Source organism: Odontomachus brunneus, unplaced genomic scaffold (genome assembly GCF_010583005.1).
Source record: "Odontomachus brunneus isolate Ranch 3 - 2012 unplaced genomic scaffold, Obru_v1 Obru_scaffold_052, whole genome shotgun sequence".
Lineage (NCBI taxonomy): Eukaryota > Metazoa > Arthropoda > Insecta > Hymenoptera > Formicidae > Odontomachus > Odontomachus brunneus.
In genome coordinates, this window is record NW_022639502.1 from 1,785,429 (window position 1) to 1,806,369 (window position 20,941).

At 39.2% G+C, this 20,941-nt stretch overlaps 2 protein-coding genes across 9 annotated transcripts in view; one reads left to right on the forward strand and one right to left on the reverse strand.

Moving 5' to 3' along the window:
• The window catches only part of LOC116845469 (WASH complex subunit 2), a 26,251-nt gene extending 25,632 nt beyond the window's left edge, over positions 1 to 619 (forward strand). For both annotated transcript variants that reach the window (XM_032818191.1, XM_032818190.1), the window contains exon 13: positions 1 to 619. The gene's annotated coding sequence lies outside the window, so the exon portion shown is untranslated.
• A 5,231-nt stretch (positions 620 to 5,850) lies between these two features.
• The window catches only part of LOC116845470 (period circadian protein), a 30,871-nt gene continuing 15,780 nt past the window's right edge, over positions 5,851 to 20,941 (reverse strand). The window contains exons 4-17 of one of the 7 annotated variants that reach the window (XM_032818197.1): positions 18,344 to 18,471; positions 16,772 to 16,970; positions 15,846 to 16,058; positions 14,291 to 14,475; positions 13,695 to 13,979; positions 13,159 to 13,305; positions 10,028 to 10,223; positions 9,383 to 9,774; positions 8,967 to 9,157; positions 8,658 to 8,821; positions 8,162 to 8,403; positions 7,800 to 8,018; positions 7,391 to 7,699; positions 5,851 to 6,879 (exon numbers count right to left, since the gene is read on the reverse strand). In XM_032818197.1, coding sequence (XP_032674088.1) covers positions 6,775 to 6,879; positions 7,391 to 7,699; positions 7,800 to 8,018; positions 8,162 to 8,403; positions 8,658 to 8,821; positions 8,967 to 9,157; positions 9,383 to 9,774; positions 10,028 to 10,223; positions 13,159 to 13,305; positions 13,695 to 13,979; positions 14,291 to 14,475; positions 15,846 to 16,058; positions 16,772 to 16,970; positions 18,344 to 18,471 — 2,975 coding nt within the window. In that variant the 3' untranslated portion in view covers positions 5,851 to 6,774. Of the gene's footprint in view, positions 7,162 to 7,390; positions 7,700 to 7,799; positions 8,019 to 8,161; positions 8,404 to 8,657; positions 8,822 to 8,966; positions 9,158 to 9,382; positions 9,775 to 10,027; positions 10,248 to 13,158; positions 13,306 to 13,694; positions 13,980 to 14,290; positions 14,476 to 15,845; positions 16,059 to 16,771; positions 16,971 to 18,343; positions 18,475 to 20,941 lie in introns of all 7 variants that reach the window. The other 6 variants (XM_032818194.1, XM_032818196.1, XM_032818195.1 and 3 more) reach the window with 6 other exon arrangements.

The following is a 20,941-nucleotide window of genomic DNA, read 5'->3' on the forward strand; positions in this document are numbered from 1 at the left end:
ATATATATATATATATATATATATATATATATATATATATATATATATATATATATATATACAGGTATATGTATGTTTATTTATATATATTTCGTTACGTTAAATGTCATGATATCATCCGATCAATAAATGATGTGGAGAATCCTCTGTGCGTCGTGAGACCTGAGGCTGGATAAAGTGCAATTTTCTTTAAGCAATAGAGAATTTTCCTCTTCGCTCTCTTGCCTGTAATATTTATTATTATTTCACCAGTCGGATCTGGATTACTTTCTCTTTTAACAACACACGTGTGCCACATTAGATCGTCTTAATCTGCTCGCTCGTCGACTGATTTTCACGGTAAATCAGGGAAAGCACTGTCCTCATTTGTTCGAAACACAACGAATGTAATTTAAGTTGATATTTATATCGATGTCATCGAGATGAGCGCATGAAAAGGCGCGCCTTATCCGCGCGGTAGATGTATATTTTCTGTACCGTCGCCTCTCCCTCATATCTCGCGTGTAAATTCGCCTCACGCTGGCGATTGCATGTTATGTATATATTACCCTGATGAGTCACATACACACACACACACACGCACACACACACGTTAGTACAATAAAATTTATTCAACGAACATGTACAACATTGTATACCAACCAATCGTTATCCTTCTCGATCCCGAAGTTCCGATCAGCAAAGACAACTTTATATATTGTAATGTATCTCATTATCTATTATTATAAAATAAGATATTTATTTATTTATTTATTAACGGAATTATCATGATATATGTAATTATATTAATATAATAGTATCTATGAATTTCCATATCACGATTGGTTGTAAAGTGAACAGGCAGGAATGGGATATTTATTAGACACATTCTCGATAAATACACAATATTTTATATTGACATGATATCTCGCGCCGAGAGACACGCTTTTCATACATCGTAGTGAAAGAAATATGTTACTTACATATAGCGCAATATTAACAAGATAAACAAATGTACCTAGAGTTGCAAAGCCGAATTTTCTGAAAATTCTTTCGCCTCATATTCCTCGTCGTTTGACGTACTTAACGCAGCACGCTAAAAGCAAAAGAGGAAAGAGCCTATTATATATTACAGTAACTTACAAGAGTACAACGATTGTACAATTAATTCATGCGTACGAATAATCTTCGATGATAAAGCTACGCCGGAAAGTGAGACCTCCTGTATGCTGACACAAGGAAGTGATAACCTATGTAAGAGTCGTATGCAGGCCAGTACAGGAAACTGGCGAAATACCGATCCAGTACCGAAAAATGGATGTCATGTTTCGTACAGCGAAACAATAAACAGTCGGTAGATTTAAGATACCTTTACTGCCCGCACTGAAATCGCTAAAACGAGCGTATCAAACGGCAATATCAAAACGCCAATACACTGCTGGTACACCAAGTTGTACAACAGTTGTTATACATCTTTTTTTTTAATTTCCTTCGAAATTACGTCTGTCATTCAGGAGGATAATTGTGCAATATGTTGATTGTATATGGATCATTCGTGTTATAGCGATTACACGTCTTTGAGACGTATAAGGAAATAAAATTCTTTGTTGTATTGTTTCTCGATACTGTTGCAGTACTGAGAATCGATATTTATATTGTCGACATTATCGACTGCTATATTTATAATATCGGCACTCTAACAATATTTGGTACAGAATCGGTATTGATTTTTGTACTGTCTTTCGACTCCTGGCTCGCTGCCATCATCCCGATACTCCGCCAGCATCATCGCAAAGCCAAGTGTGATATTTTTAAACGCATATGCGTGTCATTATTTGACTCAAGTTCTTTTTATACATTTCTTGCGGTTTTAAATCGCGTCATTTAACATATTTTCAAATCTGTAAGTTCTAATTTAATATGTTTAGACGTGTTAAATGACATGATTTAAAAAGATAAATTTATGAAAAGAGATTTAGTCAAAAAATAACACATTTGGATTTGCTGTGAGCGCGCTAGTACTATATAATTATTTCCTATTAGAGAAACGTGATAACTTAATGACTTAGCGTAACTTAAAGTGCTTAAAATTAAAAAGGCTTATCTAATGCCGTGTATATTGCTTAAAAACGAACACGCGAGGCGCTTTGCTTGAACTATACAACTATGAACAAGATGGTAAAAAGAGAACTCGGAAAAAACCGGAAATTTGTAGAAAAGAAAATTCGTAAAAAATCTTATGAATTTACTAAGGATATCGAAAAGAATCCTTCGATATCTTGATGCTCTCCATTCGCATTCTGCTTTTTGTACTTACACACGATTAAACCGCGGGGGCAGCGCGCTTCTTCGTCGGCGAACGTTTCATTGAACGATAAACGAAGAAAAAGAAGAAAACAAGAACGAGATGAGCAGAAAACGAAGACCTCGAAGGGCGCGCAGCTTTTAGGAAGGATTGGATAAATGAAGACGTTTGAAGGAATCTTTCAGAGTAGAAAGAAGCCCTCCTGATCGCTCACCGTGTCTCGATTTCCTTTAATTTGCCTGATCGATTCTAACCACGAGGAAAATCTCGCGCTTCGTACATTTTGTAATCAGAATTCAAAGGACTACAAAAATGTCTGTCTTATTATTAGGATAAATTCTACGATTGCGTTTGCACCTTGAGTCATCCACACCTTCGAGTGCACTTAATTAACGCGACCGTGACGATCGTTTCTCTCTCTCGGCGAGGAAATCACAAAATTTGTGCTGGCACGAGGATGGCCGATCGTCTTCGGCTGCGTGTTCGAGAAAATCGCAAGCTGGATTTTAAAGAACATTTTGGTTCGCGTGAATTTGGACATTCGGCCTGAAGATACTTTTAGGAAAAATTTATACTACATTCGCGGAGGGATGTGACTCATTCACAGAGTTCAATACAATAATTTTGCAGAAAGGAATCATCATAGAAATTTCTATACGGAGAAAAATAATTTTGCTCTTTTAGCAAAATCGTCGTTGCTACTGCAACTATTCGTAGTGATATAAAAAAAATTAGTTAACGTAACTAATTTTACAAATTATTCGTTATCAGAGCAGAAGTAGTTTCCTTGCCAAGATAGAAAAAATTTGTTGAGTGTATTTGTCCTAAGAATCACGTTAATTTGCTATTGATGCAAAATAATGTGTCCTTAGTAAATTTATTTGTTATCGGAGCAAAACTGCAACTGCTTATACAAATCCATCATGGATCTTGTAGCAAAATAATTTGTAAATTCAGCAAATTATATCCAACAAATAGTGATTAGTATCCTTAGCAAATCTTTTTGCTGTCCATATAATAACGAAAAGATTATGCTAGATCAGCAGAAAATTTGTTGGGCCAGCAAATTATTTTTCTCCGTGTAAAGACCAATTATTATTATATTTCTTCGTCCTCCATATTACCAGGTTTTGTTATTACGATACATAGCGTATATATGATAAGAAAGTCGCTAAAATCCAGCGTGAATAATCCCGGGATTCGTTTTCTTTTCTTTCGTTGAGGTACAGTAGTCCGCTGTGCATGATCCCGCACAGAAAGTGGTTTCCGTACGAAGACATTAAACGGAAGCGACACAGCTATGGATTACTTCAGACTAGATCTCGATTTCTTGGGTGTCTTTACCCCAAAAAATCAACTTCCATCCCTAAATCATTCGTATATAAAATATCGTTTCTTACTGATACTTGTACACGATGCGATCGACACGTGCCGATCGTTGCAATCATTACGTGACACGGGCAAATATGCAGTATACAAAATATCTTTCCGTCTTTCGTACGTGTCGTGCGCTGTACTCGAATCGTTAAGGTACCTGCGCTAATTCGCTGGTCAATAAATTCTTGAAATAGATTTATATTAAGCGATGCGCGAACTCCGGTCGCAATTATGTAAGTAATAGCGTTTTTAATTACGTGATTATATAAATGCGATAAGGAGTCGTCCGTTCGCACACGCATATTATTATTTTCTAAACACGTGATATACGTGATAGATTAAATTTATCTAATTATATAATATATCACGCAGTTTCAGTTTTGTTCCATGATAAAGCTCCATTTATTTATACCTTATTTGAAATCTTATTTGTGGAGATAAATTCGGGTGCAGATAAAGCACGGTACACGCATATCAACGAAATTATATCGGAATTTAAAATTTATCAGATTCAACAGACGTCAATAAATTATCTTAACGGAAAAATTTAAGATATATACACGAAAAAAATAATTTTAGCAAAATCGTCGTTGCTACTGCATATTCGTAGTGATCCCTTATAGAAAAGTATCACTGGCTGTGATAAATTGGCCAGTAATAAATAGTAATTTTATTACTCGTACGAGTAATAAAATTATTGAACGATAGTAATTATCACTGGCCAAATTATTACTTATCAGTATTAAATTTCTATAAGGGATATCAAAAAAATTTAGTTGACACTAAATTTACACTAACTAATTTTACAAATTATTCGTTATCAGAGCAGAAATAGTTTTATTGTCAGGATAGAAAAAATTTGTTGAGTGTATTTGTCCTAAGAATCACGTTAATTCGCTATTGATGCAAAATAATGTATTCTTAGCAAATTTATTTGCTATCGGAGCAAAACTGCAACTGCTTATGTAAATCCATCATGATTCTTATAGCAAAATAATTTGTAGATTTAGCAAATTATATCCAGACAATAGTGATTAGTACTCTTAGCAAATATTTTTGCTGTCTATATAATAACGAAAAGATTTTGCTAGACCAGCAGAAAATTTGCTGGGCCAGCAAATTATTTTTCTCTGTTTTTCATAAATTCACTTAATATCTTCATGGATTTCCAAACGATATTCTTAACAAAACAATTATTGAAAGAAATAATAATAAAATTTTAATAAATGGAGCGTTATCAAGTTCAATCATTAAAAAAACATACTTTTTTTCTCATTTTCTCTCCCTTCTCTCTCTCTCTCTCTCTGCTCTGTTGCACAAATTCAAAATATGAATGATCGTTGCCAGGAGAATGATGTGAAAAACAGTTAGAGACGAGACATATATTACATAAGAAATCTAAATATACTTATCCTAATTTTATTTATACTCTATGTATATTTGGTCTAAATTATCTTCCAGAGATATAAAAATGCTGAATATACAAAGTGGCGTGCCGCGATATATCACGAGTGTTACAATAGGTCGCGCCATGCAGCTAATAGGCTGATCCCATTTCTCGATTCTAATCCCCAGAAGCTACAAGCGACGCATTATTGTACGTATCTCGAATGAAATGCACGTTCTCGCGTAATTTATCAGTTTTAACCAGCTACTGATAAATCACGTCAGTCGCTGATATGATCGAAACGCATGTCAAGACTTTTATAGTGATACCGATAAGAATGTGTATAAGTAGCACTTAAAATAGCGAAATTACTCTCTTACGCATAATACAAGACTCACGAAATCTTGCGGTAGTGGGTGGGAAAAAAGAGCGTAAAAAATCGAGGACGAAGAACGCAAAAAATTATCAAAAGTACTTTCTTTCTATTTCCACTTATGTTCTCTCGTGATCTCTCGATCAATTCATATGTAGCTTATGCAGTTATATTATACTAATGGGTTTTACGGACGGTATCGAAAACAGTGCGTCGAGTTTCACTCCTTTTATACAATGGATTTACCTTCGACGCACTCCTCGAAGGGAATCAGTCATCGTTTTCTGTTCGCATTTGTACCGTAATGTATTACCTATTTCACAGAATGTCCTAAGATCATCGTGTATTTTTTCAATTGTGGATTCTACCGGAAATACGAAATGTTCTTTAGTACCCATTGTTGCAAGAATATCCGGTGATCTCGAGACATCCCGTATATAAGTATAATATAAGTACAAATACTTTTGGAAATTTGTTCGATTAGTATGTTCCATTCGCCAAAATTTTGACGAAATTTACTGAAACTCGTTGCTTGACTGAGGCAACGTCAAGACTTGCTTCGAACTTTGATCGATGATGACAATACGATTAACCATAATCTTCTTGATAAAAAGAGATTGAATTTTCTAGAAAACGATTTAAGAAACGAAATTATTGTCATCAATCTTTTGGTAGATTTATGTATCTTTCATCGAGTGCATTTCATTCGTTATTTATATACCCTTATAGAAATATTATACTAAGAATCATTGATAATTACTTATTTTCAGTATTAAAAATACTGGATAATAAGTAATTATCAATGATTCTTAGTATGATATTTCTAGGTATATAAGGGTATATGTCCCGGTTCCTGTTTGTATTTCTTCAAATTGTTTAACTCAGAGATTTCACTCTGTTATTTGGTCGGAATTCAATAGCAAATTGTACATATTAAGCGCGGAACTTAACTCTTACACATACATAATATAATATGAGTATAAAATTTAGTATAGGAAATAACGCAATATACAAATATCTCATTCCTTATTTAAGGAATTATAAATCTTTCCCAAGCCTTACTTTTATCTTCTCTTTCTACTTATCTACGAGAAGTTTATCAAAAATTATTGTAAAAATAAAAATACGTGGTAAATGAACGTCATCAGTCTAGGAGAAAAATTAAATTTCTCGGCAACTTTACACGCTTCGAAAACGAAGTACATGTAAACAGTGCGAGAATAGAATACGATCTAATCTAAGGACTAATAAGATGATATCGGTTCTATACGGGAGAAATACAAGCGCGACGAAGTCAACGTCGACTTCGGAGTTGTTCCGGATCGGTTATCCGTGGCGGATCGAGCGCAACTCCTAAGAACGTTGACAGGGCACAGTCTGAGGCGGTAACGGAGGCGGCAGCGGTGCGTTCTCCTCATGAATCATCACGAGCTTGCCGTATTTCACCATTTTCCTCTGCTTGCGTTGTCAATCAAAATGCCAAACAAAACAATATGAAAATTTTCTAATTAGATAAAAAATCTCTCAGTGTTAATAAAGATTCTTTTCGTTAAAACGATCAAAGTTCTTGTCGAAATATTATTAACAAGACCTCATCAATTTATTACTTTATTATCTCTGACTAGTGCTCGGAATTATTTGCAATTTACGTATACACCTATTTTCTTCCCTTTGCCTCTCCTACTCGCTCGACGCTTAGTCTCAGGACCGTCATAAGACCTGCGCGGCTCTCTCTAATTTCTGAAAAATTCTTATAAAAACTAGTATATTCTATCGTCGTGATTATAATAATATAAATGTGTTGGTAGTGTAAAGAAGACACTATTTTATAGAAATAGCACGTATATATTAGAGGATATATTAGAGGATTAGTTTCAGAATTTAGGAAGAACCTATTAATTATTCGACTAAATATATACTAAATGGTATATTCTAATAAATTTCACAATTTCATCAATTTTGTTCTTACCTGCGATACGACTTCCGTCCAACTGCCGTTACTACTGCTACTATCGCTTCCGCTTGATGTGATCCCTTCTTCAAGGATCAGTTCTGCACCGAAGCCTCCCACTTCCAAATCCAAGTAGAGCTGCCCAAGCTGATCATTCACCAGCAACGGCTGGTTGAAGTTCTTCATCGCGTCCATGTCGGCCTTCAACACTTCGTTTAATGTTTTCGGATGCATCTTGTACTCGTAGATCAGTTCTGGCGTCAGTTGAACACCATCCAGCCAAGGTGGATCCCTCCTCCGCATTCCTTGATGGCACTTGGTGTGCTCCTAAGCACCAATAAAATTTAATTAAATTTCACAATCGATTTCGAAGATAACAGAAGGATCTAAAATGCGCCTAAAAGATCAGAAAAACTCGTTTCCTTACCTCGGAAGAGACTTCACACGTTTTTTGATCCGGATTACAGCTGCTGTCGCTGCTCTTGTACAGAAAACTGCTATAGAAACTGGACGAACTCGACTCGTCTCCGTTGTAGTCTGTCGGCCGATGTCCCTTCATGATCACCGGAGTCAATAAGTCCACCACACTTGAGCAACCACCATCATTGCTCAGACACGACGAGAAGAGCTCGTCGGGCGACAGAATCTGACAAATTGATTAAGATTACTTAATCAATTACTTGCATTACATTTTGTATAAAATCTAGACTATTCAGAATGTTAATTTTAACATAAGTTTTCAGCAATATTTTAATATTAACTAGCTTCGACTGTCAATGGCTATTTTACCTTCTTGGAAGACTCAGACATAGCCATTATGCTTCCCGGCTCGGCTTTGACACTAGTCGCTTGACTGGCCGGTCGATCCGGACACTTGTCTTTGGGCAGTTGCTGGTTCTCACGCGTGGCTGGGGCTTGTTCGGGTATCAGAAAGGGCGTGTACATCATCGCACGTGGCGGTGGTGCACCGATCACCGCCGGGTATATCATCCCGGCCATCGCCGTCGCAATGTAAGACACTGGAACAAACACTATAATTCTTTTATATCTATCGCATTGCAAGTTTAAAAAATTTTCGCTTTTGCGAATTAATGATAAATTGCGTAAATTTCAGCAATAAATTACAATCTTGAGTGAATTTGATTCTTTCAATATGATATCTAGAATTTTCAAGAGCTTCCGAAATGATTAAAAATTGTCTCGAACTGCGAGCATAGAACAATAATCTATAAAGTTCAGTCAACTCGCAAATTATAGAAAGCGATTTATAATTAAATTCTCTTACTGTAAGGGTTCTGTTGTGTTGATTGCGTGGTCGGTGGTGGGCCCAACTTCTCTTGGGATGGCGACATCGTCGTCGTGGAGTCGTTAGGTTGTGGTACTGGCATGTAATATACGGGTATCACCGACGGTAACAACGGGAATCTAGATGTGACCTCCGAATTGATGCTAAAACTCGCAAATATATTTAGGTCAACGATCGCTCCCGCAACAAGATTTTACAGCACGTTATTTCCTTTCTTACTGTTTTACATGTAAGTTTGTGTGATTTCAATATAATTAATATTCTCTACGTAAATTGCGGTCGGCTTACTTGTGTGGTGGAAGTGCGCAGGGTTGAGCTGGCACGGAGGAAGGCACGGTGACCGACAACGGTGGCCACAGATTAATATTCGCTCCGGCTTGCATTATGGTTGATTGATCGAGGCTCATACTAGTGACAGTAGTTGTGAGATTCGCCGGACCCGCCGTGCTCGTTCTTGAAATCTTATCATGCTTTGACACCTGTTTGCATGTATTACCAAATTTAAATTCGTGTCAATTTCATTTACGTTCGACCAATCTTATATTTTTCCTCATTTTCGAGCATTTGTATGTTAAAATAAAAATTAACGAAAAAATATATAAAATTGCTAACTATATTGCGCGTATCGTTGCAAGATATTTTATCACGGGATTCGTCTCGCCAGTCTATTTTAAAACTTGAAAACTTTAAGAGCAAGATCGAACCTTGAAGCTATCACCCTCCCAGCTATGACTGCTGCTTCTCTTAATGCCATGACCCTGATTGACGTAATGGGCGTTTTGATCAGCCCCGTTGACTTTCTCCGTTTTGATACGCGAATCCTTCAACTTGTCGCTGTTCTTGATACTGGAGCGTAGCTCACGGTGCTTCTTCATCATCAGCTTCTCCATATCCTCATTGTGCCGGTTCAGCAACGACTCCGTCAGCGTGGGCGGTTTGAAGCTCTCCGTCGCGGTAGTGTTGCTGTTGCTGGCGGTGTTCGATGTGTCGCCACGACTCGCCGAGCTCGCCTGATTATTGGAACCGCTGCTCAGGTTCTCCGCGCTACCACTGCCGCTTGCGCCGCTGCCGTTTATCGGCGACATGAATTTCCGAGCTGAAAACATCACGGATCCAATGATATACTCTGCCATGAAATGATCCTGAAGCGATCTCTTCGTGAGACATACTTCAAACATATTTGAAGAATAAGCAAAATAGGTACATATCAACACTTGCCCAGTTTTTAATGGGAAAAGACTTTCAAGTTATTAATAATTGAGGGACGTCACGAAATTAAATGAGATACAAACACGCGCGCGAAACTTGTTTGGGGAGAGAACGAGAAAGTGTACGACTCCTCAACTCACCCTCGTCATTGCTGGAATTGACGTTTTCCTCATCGCTGCCGTACATGGTAGCGATCGTCGGCTTGCTATTGAAGAACCGTTCGATGTTCTCGTTGTAGTTGAGTTGGTTATAGCTCGGCGGCGTCTCCGTGGAGGACTTACTGTTGTAGTACTCATGATGAGGCGAGATCTCACCGAGCATCACGCTGTCGTGCTCCTGCAACAAGGGATTGCGTGATCCCTTCACAAGTATATTGTAGCGACTTAGAGTGAGAGTTGTCACTAATTATAAATATTCGCATCACGTCGGTTATCAGTGGTCAGTAGTGTGTTTTTATCGTGGTCTGCGTTTTTTCTACATGAACGGTAGGTGAGTGCGTTCGTCGGCTGCCCCGTCGGCTGCCCCGAGAAGTCTCGGTTAGTCTCAGTTAAGGGCTCATTAATTAATTCGAGTTAAAAAGTGAGATAGAGAGGAGGTTCGTCTATGAGTCTCCCGAGGGAGGTTCTTTTCTTCACCACCGACATCACTGTGTGATGTGCATCGTTCGCAAGCACACGATTGTAAGCTCGCGGCGCAAGCTTCCGCGGCAAAGTGCGCTCCGCCGTGTTTGTGGCTGCGATTAGGCGTTTATTTACAGCAAAGAGTTCAGATCGATCCGAAACGTGCGAGCACACCTTGAGCTTTGTGCGCGATGTTCCTCATCGCGTCGGATTCCTGTGCTTCTTGCTCCTTTCTTTTATAATGTCGACCACGACTGATTGATTGGTAGCGGTAGAGTCGCGGCGAGTTAAGTCTTACATGTCGTAGACACGGCAGGATTTTACACGTCGCATTTTCACTTGTGTCGCTTGTGTGCGAATTTCTCTTCGTGTAAGATTAAAATCTCTCTTTCTCTTCGTATAAGATTAAAATCTGAACTACGATCGAAGTCGTCAATGACTGTCAGTTTTAATTTAGTTTTCTATCTCTTAATGTCACTCCTTGCTTTTGCCTTGCACGTTATCGTCATTATCCTTCTTTTCCGTCTTTCACTTAAGCCTTTGAGAATATTGTATCATTTATCATTTTGTAACGTACGCGATATCAATAAAATAAGAAGAAACCGAGGAAATTAATAAAAAAATTAATCAGCATCTACGAGCGCAGATAGGAGAGAAACTATTGAGTTGCTTAAGTGGTGGAGTAACGCGACAATACTTAAGTTTCTCGGCGACAATCGCCGCGAAGCTCAATCTCTCTCAGCCGTGTATCCTCGTTAGTTTCAAAGTCTTGCAAGTGAAAGAGCTCACCGGGTCGAGCATCTTGCGAGCATAGTCTCGTAATAACTTCATGATACACACTATAGTCATACAAAGAAGAAAGTCGTGATTGCATCACGGAGAGATCGAAGGGGGAGGGATAAAAATCTCGACGAGGCTATAGACTGACCCGCACAAAACTCGTCTCGCTGCAGAAGCGGGAGATTCCCCAGGAAGTTGCAGAAAGATGGTCGACGAGGGAAAGTCCGACGTATTGAAGATCAATCCTTCGCACCTTTGAAAGACTCCGATAAAGAGTAGCGACGCTTGTTTGCGGCTACTCGAATTTCCAGACATGTTGCTACTCATATACCAGACATAATATTGAGTATTGCTACTTTCTATTAAAATCGATCGCGCTTCATCAAGGAGTGACAATAGTGAATGAAACAACAAAAAAGAAAAAAGTAGATGGACTTACCGGATAACCAGTGCCTATAAGGTTTCGAAATTGACGTTATTCTTCACTGGCCCTACCCGACTTTTTCATTGCCCTCCGTCCGTGTCTACGTACAAAAAAGCTTAGTAGATGCTTGATTGATGAAAAAGGTTTACACTAACCATTGCTTATATCTGCTACTGTAGTCGTGTTTTTGATTAGTAAAGAGTTAAAGAGCGTTACTCCCGATGTAGTTACGCTCTTTTCGACCCTTCGCTGTCGACAAGTGTATTCGTGTACTCACCTCAGCCTTCTTAGCTCCATTAAGCCCTTCTAAAAAATTCCACCGTACGTTTGATCGGAAGTAGCGAGAGATAGATAGATAGAAGGACAGAGGCTCGTTGGTTAAACCTTGCTTGTTTTAATCCTACTTATATCATGCGTTTACGTCATATGAATCAGCAAAGAAAAAAGAAGCGTTCGAGAAGCATAGTTGTATCAAAACATTCATTCGATATTCTTCCTCTCCTTCACGAAAAAGGAAATTTTCTTTTTTCTTAGTTGTCCATATCGCCACGATGCATTTTCGGCAAGTCGCTTTCGCTGTCGAGTACGGAAAGAAAAGGAGAATATATGTTCTTTAGCAACTTCAATATTTTCCAAAGACGTCAAGGATCTTCCACAGAACAGCTGTACGCAATATGTAGAAAGAAAATGACGTCAATGGCTCCGAGGAGTCAGACATTTGAGAACGAGTACTCACTAAAGTACAATCAATGTATTCTTCACTGAGTACTTATAACTGGCAGTTCAGTTACAGATATAGCACTGCAATCAATAAAATCAATCAAATCGTATGAAAACCGTTAACTCCATCGTCACAAACGCAGAAAATTACACGAAAAAAGAGTTTGATTGGATTGGAACCCATTTCTGGTAAAATATAAACGGAACAAAAAATTCCGGTTGAAATTACCAGAATTCTGTTCAACCGGAAATCTTGTTAATTTGAACAGAATTCTAATACCTTCAGTCTAACCAAACCTTCTTTCTGTGTAGATTTGCTATAACGTATGTGAATACTTACTGATCATCAGTGAAATAGTTTTTTGCTGATACAATCAGAAGTATGTTTGCCGATTCACTTTAGGAGAGTACAAAGGCGCATACTCCGATGAGAAATTCGTCCTCGACGAAAGTTCAAAAACGAATTACCGGAAAAATATATCGTGCGTCGACGGCATGCAATTAAGCGGTAAAAATCACGTATGTATATATACCTTCCGCGTCGCCCCGTCTGCGAAGTGAAACGTGGCAGACTTGCGTTATCGTTACACAGCGACTAACTACAGTATATAAGTACTGAATAGAGATCATACGTTTTCTCTTTGTAGCATACCAAAGAGCGGAGCGCATCATAGCGTAAGTAATTTAGCGAAACAGTCGGCGATACTAAAACGTAGCTAATAGTCACCGAAAAGCTCTTGTCGTCCGCTGCCAGTCCGTCCTTGCTGACGCCGAGCGCTTTCGTCTCCTGCAGCAAACTTTCCATGAAGGACGCTAGGTCCTGACATCGTTTTGACACGTCGAGCTCGGTTATATCTGACGTTCTTTGGATGCTCTGCGCACACGTACGATAGAAAAAAAAGAGAACAAGTTGGGGGATGAGTTGGCTTACTCGACTCGCAGTATAAGAGAGAGAGGGAGAGATTCTCTCTCGTCAATTTTTCTCTGTTTCTTTCTTTCCTCAAAATCACGATCCCTTTTCCACCCATATCGAGTTTCTACGCTATCAAGGAACTACGAGAATTATCACGTCGTTGAGAAGCCGCGATAAGACTGCTTTACGATTAGCCGGTTTTTCAATTTTGCATGCAATTATGGATTTTGTCTTTTCTTTTCCTTGGAGCGCGGGGGATAATTAACGCGTACATCGAGTCAAGCACGAGGATTGTAAGGATTGCGCGATTATTGTGTGAAGTGTCGTAGCCACTGTCACTTTTGCCATACCTCGTCAAGCAGCGCTCGTATCTCGCTTTGAATAATCTTCGCCTCCTTCAGTACCTCCTCGCTGATGCTGGCCAGGTAGCCACACTCGGTCTTGCGCGGCACGCGAAAGATGTCCGGGTCCAGCGGACCCTTGAGCACACGATGCTGACCTACGACAAACTCTAGTTTTCTCGTCCACGGATTGATAAAGGACGACCACTCGGTCTCGAGGACGACGTAGCCTCCGTTCTGCACGGCAAACCTGTACGGCTTCGACCTGAAGGAGGAGTCTTCGAGCTTGATCACCTGTTCAACGACATTTCGTAAGGAACGCGTGAGTAATCGTCCTTTACTCGCGATACAAAAGAGAAGATGAGTATCAAATTCGTCCGCCCGCTCGCTCGTTTGCTCTCGACCTTTCTTTCTTTCGTTCTCTCCTTTCTCTCTCGCACTATCTTTCTTTCTCTCGTTCTTACCTTTCTCTTTCTCGCACTATCAACACTTATTATCATCGCGTATTTTTTCGGGCGTGCACGCGCAACCGGAACCTAAACCATTTCTCTTTCTTTTCGTCTTTTCTTTTTTTTCGTTTGATTTTTTGTTGGACTCATGCTCACAGTCTCATAGATGTCTTTGATGAATGGCAGATCTTCGGGATGGTAGAAGTCAAACAGCGAACGGCCAACCATATCGTGCGGTAGATAGCCGAAGTATTGGACTACGTCGGGATCGACATGGGATAGGTGGCATGTCGCGGTGTGGCGGGTTGTGAATACCGAAGACATTATTGTTTCTTCTGGCGCTGCGGATAACAAGGTTGGAGTCATTCTCTCTCTTCGCGGGCCGTTACCTCGGTGGTGAGATTCGTGATTATATTTGCGATGGGGCTGCTTAGACGTGATTAAGCGCCGACGAGATGAGACGCGGGGAAATTCGCGCGAGAAAAAGCTAACTAACTGATGTTATTTCTCGCGAAATTTAACTCGAGGCATTTGATCGATATTACTCAAATTTACTTGTATTACCGAGCATGATATAACTCTGCGCGAATTTCACCGTAAGTTGCGGGCAAATTTTGGAATCTCGTTCTTTTGCATGATATTTTTATATTTTTGCTTTCAACGAAGATGTGTCATTCGAATGTTTACGATATCTCAAAATATAACGTGTGATCGGAGATCAGAGATCGAAATTCCAAAGATCCCCGGTAAGATAAGAAGCTAAAGTCCTTTTGACAATGTAAAGTCTATCGACGCGAACAAAAGCCCAGAACCAAGTGGTAACTCGACTCGAGTGATAACACGCGGACAGTGAAGCTCTAGCAGAGGGCTAGAAGTAAATGATTCCCATGCACCGATGACAACAGCCAAGCCAACACCTTGTAGGCATGAAGGGTGACGAGTGCAATCTGACATCACATGGTGCTCGTAAGTGCAGCGAACGTCGTAACAGTGGTTTCCAAACTAAACGAAAAACGGGGAAACCGACAAGGAAATGGCACAGTGACAATACGGCAAATATAATACGGCATACCATATCATATCGTCATACGAGTTACCGAGGGAGCACTTTGAAAATTGGAAGTGAGTTACCTTCGCTTTAGAGCATTTCAGTGGGAACCACCGACTCAATGAGTATCGTCGACGAGGTCGGACTGACGACAAGGCTCGATCCTTATGTATGGCAGACAGAAGAATAATATTCGAGAACGTGTCGGAGCATACGGGATGTATGTGAAAGATATTTGAGCGAATCACGAAGAACACACGTTATGGAAATTACAGATCGAATCTTCTTTCAGTTGTCGTCGCTATTTCAGATACATCCCGTATACGTCGTCTAAGTACACAGATACAAATACTATGAACTCGAGTTACTTCGATGCTTAAGTTTCACTTTGATGTTATTTTCCCCATGATTAATAATGTATCCCAAGCGATTATTATATGTTTGCAATTTGGCAGAAGAGGAATATTAAGAATCTGATGAAGGAAATGTAAGGAATTTGCCGGAGTAATTCGCCTCGAAGTAACTCGAAGTGACTGCCTTAAGCTACCCATTCGTTCAAGTCGGCGGGGAGTTTTGCGATAATTAGGCCGACCGCTTCATACCATGACCATTATCGAGTCCTCTCGCCGGTCGGACCTCGTCGAACATCTTGGACCATGCTACCTTTGTATGCGGAATGGACGGGTTGAGCGGTAATCACGAGGAACACAGCCCTGTTAGGCTGCTCGGCCGTCCGGTCTCGGAAATCCCGGAAGGACAAGGTGAGGTGGAAGAGCAGGTACAGGTTCGACCTGGCGTCAGTATGGTAATCGTTCGGCACGCTGTACCTGAATCTTCGCAGGCCGCAGAACAAGCTCACCCGTCTGCCGTTAATGCCTGGAAAAAGAGGAAGAAGACAATAGGAATTAAATAACAATACAGTTTCAACGAACTAAGCGAAACTGTACTGAGACCTAGATACTGAGTCCTAGATATTCGATCAATAGATATTAATTTCGGTCCAAAAAAGCCGCGCAAGGATGTCGAGACTTGGTCAAAATTATTCTGTAGTGATATTTCTTAATTATTTTTGTAATTTCGACGATACAATTTCCGAAAGCTGATTCTGATTGACAAAACTTGTTAATTAAACGGAATGGAATTTAATTACTCGTTAAATAATTCGACGAAAGTGATTCCTTCATGAATCCTTTTGTTAAACGAAAAGAATATTACAGTTATTTTATGTAATTTTTGTCAATATTACTTTGTTTTTAATAGTTTAGAAATAGACTCAGTCAATTAATCAAGTCTATCTTGCTAAAGAATATAATAAATTTCGCCAGAACCATAGCAGATTTTACTAGAAACATAACAAGTGTTTAATATAGCATATTGCAGCATAGTTTCTAAGATATAAATAGCACATATGAAATGAAAGGATAATAAATTACTGCAGAATGTCAGTCTATTCCTCGGTTACAAAATCCTATAATAATTTCTACTATAAAATTCGTTTAGACGTTTATTTAGATTTCCTGATTTTACTATTTTCTACAGAGTTTCTTTCATTTTTTCATAATTCATTGGACACGAGCATCGCGATGTACCTTTAGATCGTTCCTCCTCCAGCGACGCGATGCCACTCGTAATCTGATCGGCCAGGATGGTTTTGTCCTTTGGATGCACGTAATCGATGAAGGATCGACCAATCCAGGCGTCTTTGGGGTAGCCAAGAGCGGTGTATATCGACGATGTTGTGTATAGCATAAGGCCGTCGTGCATAGAAATCACCGCGCAAAACCCCTCCTACGAACACTCCGTAGATTAGAGGCAAAAAGAGTCAACGACATGCGATCATGTTAGTTAACGCTCTCTTCAACGCTAGTGATGACGTAATAATAGATCCTCCGTCCATTTTTTCTAGACATTTCGAATAAGAAACAACAACGATAGAAATCTGCCAATAAATTCAGAGAAAGAGATATCGCGTCAGTGAAACATCAATTAGTAATTAAACATTAATTAAAAATTATCTAATTAATAGGCCAATTTAACTAGTAAATTATCAGTTATCTCTCTCGAAGCTATTACGAGTGAGGCTTATCTCGTTAGTTTCTCACACCGATAAGTATTACTGCCAATACTTTCATCATACATGAAGATCGTATTAATAGAATAACTGTCGTAAGACAAACATTATTAGGAAGAGATATACTGACACAGTGTTTTACAGTGTACGGTTATTCTAATTTACACGTTACTTTCTTTCTCCTCTCGTCGATTCTACACTAACAAATTTGGGAACCCGTATTTTGTCAGTACTCTATGAAAATATACACGGAGCTAGACAAGTTATACGAATTGCATCGCCGACAGACACTTTACGAGTCAAGTGTACGTGCGAGTCAGAGTAAGAAATAAAAATAACTTATTTCTCTTATACTCTCTTCTTACACAAGAGAAATACTTCCGGTATAAAGAGCTACAGTATAGAAGATAATGTAAGAGTCGGAGAGAAAAGTATAGCCGAAGTTTGCTGGGCCGGGACTCGAATCCGGATCTTTCGCTTGCCAGGCGACTGCTCTAAACTACAAAGCTACCCAGGCTCCCGCTCCAACACACTCTCGTTTTCTCATATTGATGTTATTGTCAAGATGCCGCGTGTTACCTCAGTTCGCTTTTACATCCTACAATAGTAAGCGAAATAAATTATTTTCATTTCTTACTCCAACTTCTTACACACCAAGCCCATGTATTATAGATGAGCCTTTACATAAATATTACCATTGTAAAATACTACCATTGTGAAACACACCAAAGGACATTAGAGAAATAAGATTTCTCTCGCTGTAACTCGATATGACGCACACTGTATGTGGCCAAGAATTTCGACGTTAGACGAGTTTTATCCCTTGTCCACAACCTTTAATCTTTAAGCCGTAATAAATTGACCAACCACAGTCGATTATTTTAAAAATAATCAACTGTGGTTGGTCAATTTCTTACGGCTTAAGAATTAAAGCAAGGTTGTGGACAAGGGGATAGGAAGCGACGGGTTATCAGGACCGAAGCTTGTTCTCTACGGATCGAGTAAGTTTTTCGCGCGAATTTGTTTCTGTTTTATATACTTTTTTTTTCTTTTGTTTCTTTTTCCATTACACTTATTGATGTATACTAACATTGGCCTCAGATGTGGAATTGTCCAGAGAGATCGTTCGTGAAGCAAGTTCTGCTTCCGGATCTGTGACGATGTCGCCGTTGTGCTCGCCGGGATCCGTCGGGTCCACTAATTTTATAGCGGCTACCTCTTCTTGCATTAAACCAAAAAAATTGTCAGTTATTATGCATGTTCATCCGAGTCATCTGTTTGAGTTATCGACGACTAGGGGTGCGTTCGGGGAGACGCTACTAGTACTACTTATCGCTACGGGTTGTTCGCGGAGCTAAGTGGTAACGCTAACAAATACTTTCATGATGTCATGAACGGTAGCGTTCTACGTCATAAGAACGCGCTATCCACGCTATTCCTTCTGAAGTAGTATGTAGATAACGTTTGCGTTTGAGAGCCCGCGAACAGCGGTAGTGTTGCATGTATCTGCGTGCATAAAGCTGGCTTAACCTTAAATTGACTTAACGAGCAAAGCTGGCTTAATGTCAAGTTTATATAAACGTCACGTTGACTAAAAAACGTGAAGAATCATGGACAGTACATATGTAAAAATAGAATTGAAAGACGCGATGACAGAAAATCGATAGGTTTCAGGAGATATCCTACATCATGTATTATATATAAACATATACATCTAGTTATCAGGAAATTAATTACATATCTTTGAATAAAGGGAGAATTATAAAAGTTAGCAAAAAAATTTATTAGAACATTATACAAAGTGTAATTTTTCTTTGTTCAAAAAAGACATTCATATTAATACATAAAAATGAGCTGAAATGAGCTTTAAATTCGTCCGCTCTTAATGCTACTATTATTTCCTTCACATAGTTTTCAATTCGTGGTACATGTTTTCGTATATGTATATTTCTTTATTTTATTTAAAAATTTTTTTATTTTTAAATTATTTTAAAATTTTTGTTATCACTTTCAGAAGACGAATCTATTATTTCCAGCTACAATACCAGCTACTGCAATTACTAATAGTCTCCTTCGATCTTGCTCCATTTAAAATATTAGGTAGATTAGAAGTCGATTAAGTTTGAAGAAAGTTGTTATGAGTAGCAGAAACACGGTTAACGCTACGCTATTGCTGTTCCCGGAGTTCGCTATCACTATTGTGCTATTGGCTTTGCAAACGCAGTTGATAGTGTGGATAGCGTCTCCCCGAACGCACCCTAGGGAATGGTGGAAAGAGGGAGAGAAAAGGATTCAGACCCGAGTGGCGTGGTAATGTGTTTCAGGAGTGTACTCGAAGGATCTCATCTTGCGAATCAATCGCTCAACCTACGTGAACTCCATCGTTTATTCGCACTTTTTCTCACGTAAAAGCAATGAAAAGGATATCTTTTTCGTTGACGATGCAGAAGAAGAACGCTTTATCGGGCAGTATCTTTTAGTGATATGTCAATTTATCGTTCGAAGACGAGAATAGAAGCGCGACTCTCGATGGCGAAATAAACAAAACTTAAAATTACGTGACGAATACATTAACTGAGAGATGAGTACTCCTGAATAATCAGTGAGATGTACTTGAAGAATCATCTGCCACAAGGGCGAAAACAAGAATTCAGAAAGGAACAAGGGAAAAGGGCGTTCAGCGTGCCCTTAGCCCAACTTGACACGGAGACAAGCACACGTCGTATAATCCTTCCTGTAAAAATGTGCTTATACGCGAGCTCGCGCCGCGGAATAAGTACGATGTGTCGAAAGTTCAATGCCATTACCCGGCGGGACTTAACGACCTCCAGGTATAACGTTGTTTCCCGGTGAAAGGTATCTGCAGTTTCTTCGTGAGCGCATGGGACGAGCAGGCGTGTGTACATGTATGACAGTTGAGTGAAAGTAACGATACCAGTCATATGGCTAATACATATCGTGCCCAATGCACGTAATACTGCGGCGATATCAACTCCCTCGCTTTCCCTCTTGTTACGTATTCCACCCCGTGGTATTAATTCGCAGCTTCTTTTTCTTTTTAAAAATGCGTAACGACGTGATAGGTCTTTTGCACTATATAAAAGTAAAAGTGAAATAATAAAATGAAAGCACAATAATAAGAAATCCTCTATGGAGGATTAGAAAACCAGGAAATATTGGGAGTACAAATTAGTTCGGTCCGTTTTCAAAAGATGGCTCTGGCTGTTATAAATGTTTCATAGTGACAGCTGATTTCGGTGGTTTCAGAGAGGTTAGACATCTGTCAATAATATTCAGTTTATATTGCTTTGAGTTTCATACAAAACCCCTGTTTTTTACTGTGTTGAATATGTCAAATTTTGTGTTAACTAAGCAGCATTTGCGGGAGGTTTTAGTTTTCTGCTTTAATTGGAAGAAAAGTGCAGCTGAAGCGCATCGAAAGCTTGTAGAAGTTTATGGTAACAATGCTCCAACTGATAAATCATGTAGGGAATGGTTTCGACGTTTCAAGAATGATGATTTCAGCGTTGAAGACAAGCCTCGCTCTGGACAGCCAAAAAAATTCGAAGACAAAGAATTGGAGGCATTACTCGATGAAGATCCGAGTCAAGAATCGGTATAGGCTACAATTGATTCGTTTGAGCCGTGCATTACGAGAAAAACGGCCGGAATACGAGCAAAGACATGA